This window comes from Neoarius graeffei, chromosome 21 (genome assembly GCF_027579695.1).
Source record: "Neoarius graeffei isolate fNeoGra1 chromosome 21, fNeoGra1.pri, whole genome shotgun sequence".
In the NCBI taxonomy this organism is placed as follows: Eukaryota; Metazoa; Chordata; class Actinopteri; order Siluriformes; family Ariidae; genus Neoarius; species Neoarius graeffei.
In genome coordinates this window covers 41800680-41806219 of record NC_083589.1, presented here as the reverse complement: position 1 = coordinate 41806219, position 5540 = coordinate 41800680, and the positions used below count along the sequence as shown (strand labels likewise).

At 41.9% G+C, this 5540-nt stretch overlaps 1 protein-coding gene across 1 annotated transcript; it reads left to right on the top strand.

Moving 5' to 3' along the window:
- ckap4 (cytoskeleton associated protein 4) lies at positions 1–3669 on the top strand. Its single transcript, XM_060903139.1, has 2 exons — positions 1–442; positions 2174–3669. Exons 1-2 carry the CDS (start codon positions 131–133, stop codon positions 3443–3445), a joined length of 1584 nt encoding a protein of 527 aa, XP_060759122.1. The 5' UTR covers positions 1–130; the 3' UTR covers positions 3446–3669.
- The last annotated feature ends 1871 nt before the right edge of the window (positions 3670–5540 follow it).

The window sequence follows — 5540 nt, the reverse complement described above, 5'->3', positions numbered from 1 at the left end:
GAGTGTGTGCCACGGCTGCAGTCGCGGCCACGACACGCTCAGTGATACGCTGAGTCCAGTCCATATAGACTCATTGTAACAAATCCCACACAGCACTGTGGTGGTGTGCAGAACGAACCGGATCAAAAACATGCCCGCAAAGAACAAAACCAAGAGCGCTAACTCCAACGACAAACCCGCTGTTAATCCTCAGGATGACGCAGCGAAGAAGAGCCCCAAAGTCAGTAAAGCAGACAGTTCTGCAAACTCCAGATCGGGCTCAGGAAAGCTCACAAAGCTCCTGTCTGCCCTGTCTTACTTGGTTTTAGTATCCGGAGCCGCTTTCGCCTCTTTCTACCTGCAGAAAGTGTTGACTGAAGTGAACCAGATCCGCTCTGAAAGTGAAGAAGCCCTGCAGAAAAACTCTGAGGTGCTGCAGAAAGTAGAAGATGCACTTCAACAGGTAGAGTAAAGCTTTGTTTTAATGCTTCACTGAGTACTAAAGTTTTATTCAGATTATAGATTGCAGTGCTTGTTAAAGATATCTCAGGAAATGGAGAAAGAGCACACACCCCCTCCTCCTTTCAGCCCCTGATGAGCTGGCAGAAAAGAACATTTTGTACACAGTTCTTTTAAGGCCACAATGGCAAAAAAAAAAAAAAGTGAAGAAGACTTTTTTTTTATATAACATTTCCAAAAAGGTTGTGCAAGACTGTAAGAATAAACCAAAAATGTTGAGATGCCTGAGCTCGTTGACTAATCCATTCATTCCTTCAGGCCAGAGGAAACACCTCAGACTGGTTTACACTGGGATAGACGTTTGAAACCCTCCCTCTTCCTTCTCTGTCATCACTGCCACCTCAACATTGTCAGAAGCAAGTTTTTCATCCAAAAATTAAGCCAAAAATGAAACCTGCGGGGGCGGCACAGTGGTGTAGTGGTTAGCGCTGTCGCCTCACAGCAAGAAGGTCCGGGTTCGAGCCCCGTGGCTGGCGAGGGCCTTTCTGTGTGGAGTTTGCATGTTCTCCCCGTGTCCGCATAGGTTTTCTCCGGGTGCTCTGGTTTCCCCTACAGTCCAAAGATATGCAGGTTAGGTTAACTGGTGACTCTAAATTGACCATAGGTGTGAATGGTTGTCTTGTCTATGTGTCAGCCCTGTGATGACCTGGTGACTTGTCCAGGGTGTACCCCGCCTTTCGCCCGTAGTCAGCTGGGATAGGCTCCAGCTTGCCTGCGACCCTGTAGAACAGGATAAAGCGGCTAGAGATGATGAGATGAGATGAAATCTGCACCATTCTCTCTTTATTCCAAATATTGTCAAAATCATAATCAAAATCAATTGGCTTCTTCATTTTGCATTTTGAAGCGAGACCAATGTTTCTAGCAAGTAATAGAAGCTTGTAGTCTCCAGTCTATCCAGTCTAAATCGCTTGTTTACTATACATCATTCATGTCAGGTTGTTGAAAATGTCAAACTTGCTAAAGTGGTTTCTGAAAGTTTCTGACACACTTTGTTAGTTGGCGATATGATGCAAATTATGTAACTTGTGGTGAGTGTGTAATTATTTAGGCATGCAATTTAGACAAACCGGAAGCTCTTGGGTTTTCTTATTTGTTAACAACTTTAGCAATTTAGTTCCAGTGTAAAAATGTCAGACGTGTCCTTGCTGATCAACTATATTTGGGTTAAGGGCGGTATTGTGTATGCTTCATTTATAGATTAGCACATTATTTAATAAATAGAAACAGAGTAGGTTGTTAACAGTATTTTTCATTTCCAGTATGCTCCACAATCTATAGTACAAGAAATGTCAGCACAAAGTCAAAATTAAAGGATATAAGCTTTTATACTGATGTTATGTGTGTGAAATTACATTACAAGGCATTTAGCAGATGCTCTTATCCAGAGTGATGTACAACAAGTGAAAAAGTCAGGTACATTATGTGCCTGACAAGAACGTTCTAGTGCCATCTGAGCAAGTGACAGAATAATACTTAGTGTAATATACTGTTGAAGTACCAATACTCAGCAAACAGCCAAGGAAACAAACCAACCATACAGATGAACTGAAAGTACAACTAAATAGAGAGAAAAAAAACCCTCCAATGGCTAACCCTAGGCTAGACAGTACATAGCCTGGGTTGGTCTAGCCCGAAATGAAATGTGATATGTAACCTACATCCCTCTTTTTAGGTGAATTCTATGAAGTTTTCTCTGGAGAGTCTGGAAGTTGCAGTGGGCCGTACTCAAGGTGAACTGGAAAGCACTAATCGAGCCATAATAAAAGGAGAAACAGAGACACGACGGGTCGAGGAAGTGCTCCAGAAACTTCAGAACGAAATCCTTCACGACCTCTCTGAGGGCATCCGGGAAGTGAGACAGGCAAGAGAGCATGATTTCTCTTCTCTGGAGAAAACCCTAGAGGTGCGCCTGGCTGAGCTGAGCCGCTCTATCGCCGACAGTGTAGCCGAGTTCACTGGTGCGCAAGAAGAAGCTCAAGCCCAGCTCAGTGACCTCAAACTCCGAATAAAAGAGCAGAATAAACCTGGTAATCTCAAAGATGAGCTTTTGTCCATCACAACTGCTGTGGCTGGCCTCCACACTGCAAATGAGGTGGCAGAGGGCAACATGGGTGTTCTCAGAGAACAGATTACATCAGTCAATTCAGAGCTGCAGACGAGGAACAAGGAGGTGGCATCCTTGTCTGAGGAAATTGAGGCAGTCAGATCTCTTGTGCAGACCACTGCTGGCTCATTGAGGCAGGAAGTATCTGCGTCGCAGGCCATTGTGCAGGCCATGTCTGACCAGATCCAGAGTGTTCATGATGAGCAGCTAAGCACCAGCCAGGCCCTGCATAGCCTCCAGACAGACCTGAGAGGACAGCTGTCTAAGATGGAGACAAGGGAAGACGACCTGGAGGGCAGATCGAAGGTCATGGAAGAAGGTCTAGAAGTGCTAACAAACTCCGTTGCAGAGCAGGCGAGCCGAGTTGAGGCTTTTCTCTCCAGATATGACTCTCATGAGAGTTCGTTAGTTGCCCAGAGCCAGGTGGCTGAGAAGGCCAGACAGGCACTCAAGGAAGAGCTGGGGAGTTTAAGAAGTAGCCTCGGGGAGCTCCAGGCCAGCATAGAAGCTTTGGCTGACCCTAATACCAGGTTAGAAGGAGTGGAAAAGGCTTGGGCAGAGCCAGTATTACAAACTGAGCAGTTGCAAAATGATGAGTTGGAGAATGCTGGTCAGGAAGAAGAGGCAGGAGCAGAGGAGGTAGTTGAAGAAGAGGCAGAACCAGAGGAGGTAGTGGAGGAAGAACTAGGCGCAGAGGAGGTAGTCGAGGAAGAAGCAGCAGAAGAGGAGGTAATAGAAGAAGACTCAGTACCAGAAGAGGAAGTTGAAAAAGACACAGTAACAGATGAGGTAGCTCAGGAGGAGATTGTAGCTGAAGAAATGCCACTTGAAGAGGATTAGAGGCAGTGAGTACAGTGATCTAGTCTAAACTTGTAGGGGGTAAAATAAGATATTGGCAAAGGACAGTCAGTGGACTGATTCTGTGACTCTGAAAGATACACTTCCTGCACTGTTATTTTATTTCATGGACTTATTTTAATATGGACGTCTTCCAATCTTAGCTGCTTTTAATGTTTTGAATGTGTCATGAGTGTTCAGTTTTCCAATAAAATATTTAAACTATAGAGACATTGTGAGGATATCTGTTGTCCCCAAACCCATAAGTATGTATTTATGTATACAGTTCCCATATTTTTTTTTACCAACACTGTCTTTTTAATCAATAATTAAATATTATTTTAATTAAATATTATTTTAAAATTATCTCGAAAGGCCATACATTTCACAATACATGAACACACACACACACACACACTGTTTGTCAAACCCCACTATCTGGGAAAGCAAGCAGTCACCGGATAATGTGTGGTATCTGCAGCATTAAGCCTTTCATCAATAAGTACTTTAGAGATGGAATGCAATGTCACTTGCTATTGGTTTACAGCTTCACATGTGTCCTGGTGGTTTGTAATGATTGGCTGTGGGGGGAATTATCCTGCAGATCCAACCCCCTCCATTTCCTCTGTCTCGGGCTACTAACTGCACAGTGCAAAGCAAATGGAGGTCAAACTTTATAACAGCAGAAACAGTTTGTCCTCATTGTAAAAAAAAAAAGTCACAGGAAAAAACCCTGGCTATGTTCACATATCTGGTTCCAGTTACTACAGTGTGATAACATGAACACTTATTCACTATAAACTTCATTTAAAAAGTCCTTTGGGATGGGTTGGAATAAGACTGTCACTGCTTTGCTGCATTATTTGAAAAAAGAGTGTAACTGAACATCTCATGGGGAAAAAACAGTATTGGATATGTGACAGTGTTACTACATCATAATATATAATGGCTTATAATGTTATGCAAATGCAACACATGAACAATACTGTACATTTATATATTTATACACAAGTATATAAAACTTTGTTAATATACAGGTTTACCAGGGGAAAAAGTGGGTAGGAATGGGGCAATTGAATTTTTTTTTATCATCATCATATGGATTTTCTTATGACATGTAGGGGCTTCTTTTTTCTTTGCTATTGACATTTTTGTGGAATTCCCACATAGCAGTCTTGGGTGGGTTTAAAAATGACCAATTGCATCATTAAAATCTCCAACATCCACTAAGTTGTCAGTTTATTAGGTATACCTTATAATGGTCCACCACCCAAAGAATATCTGATCAGTGATAGATCTATTTTGATTGGGACTGGCAAACTGTGTACGAAGACATAAGGTCTACATCTGTTTCTGGGTATAAAGTATACCTTTACTTAGTTTATATACATACCATGTTCATTCAATGATGAATATATCTAAAGTATAAAGATAAGTATTGTAAGGCATGATTGTACCAAGATGCTACAAGACCTTTCACAGAGTCAGGAAACAGTCTAAAACTATGAGTATTTAGGGTTAAAGGTAGACTGCCTTTCAGATTTTTCAAGTATAGGTCATAAGAATTTTCCCCGACACCCAATTATTTTTTGTTTAGTGGCCCGAAAGCTACAGAATTTGAATCACAGACTTCCAATTTTATTATTTTTTCTAATAGAACAATTAATGAATTTAGGGCCACATGGCCCTAAAGTCTCTATTTTTTCTTGTTTCACCATGACCCAATTCAAGATGCATCACGTGGTGGGCTTTCCCCGTTTGTGCAAGGCATTGTGGGATACAAATTTGAAACAGGAGAGAAAAACGGAGGACATGAGTGTGTGAATGAAACGTGGAAGACTGACTAAAGTAATGGAAAGTGAGAAGAAAAAACTTTATGTTGCAAAGGAAAGGAAATGCAGGACCAAACTAATAAATATCGGCGGTCAGTGAGCACCTTAGTGTGATCAGCTGTTTGTTTAGCGACAAAATAATGTAACTGTCAGTGCACGGTCAAGGTAAATCTGTGTATGCACACACGGACTTCCTTTGTCTGCTTGACTGCATGAAGCGAGTGACTTCATGCATATTATTTGCTCGGGAATCCCCTCAAATTAAA

Coding starts and splice junctions, on each gene's coding strand:
- ckap4 (XM_060903139.1), top strand. CDS start 131: ATGCCCGCAAAGAACAAAACCAAGAGCGCTAACTCCAACGACAAACCC. Junction 443..2,173: donor TAGAAGATGCACTTCAACAG/GTAGAGTAAAGC, acceptor CCCTCTTTTTAG/GTGAATTCTATGAAGTTTTC.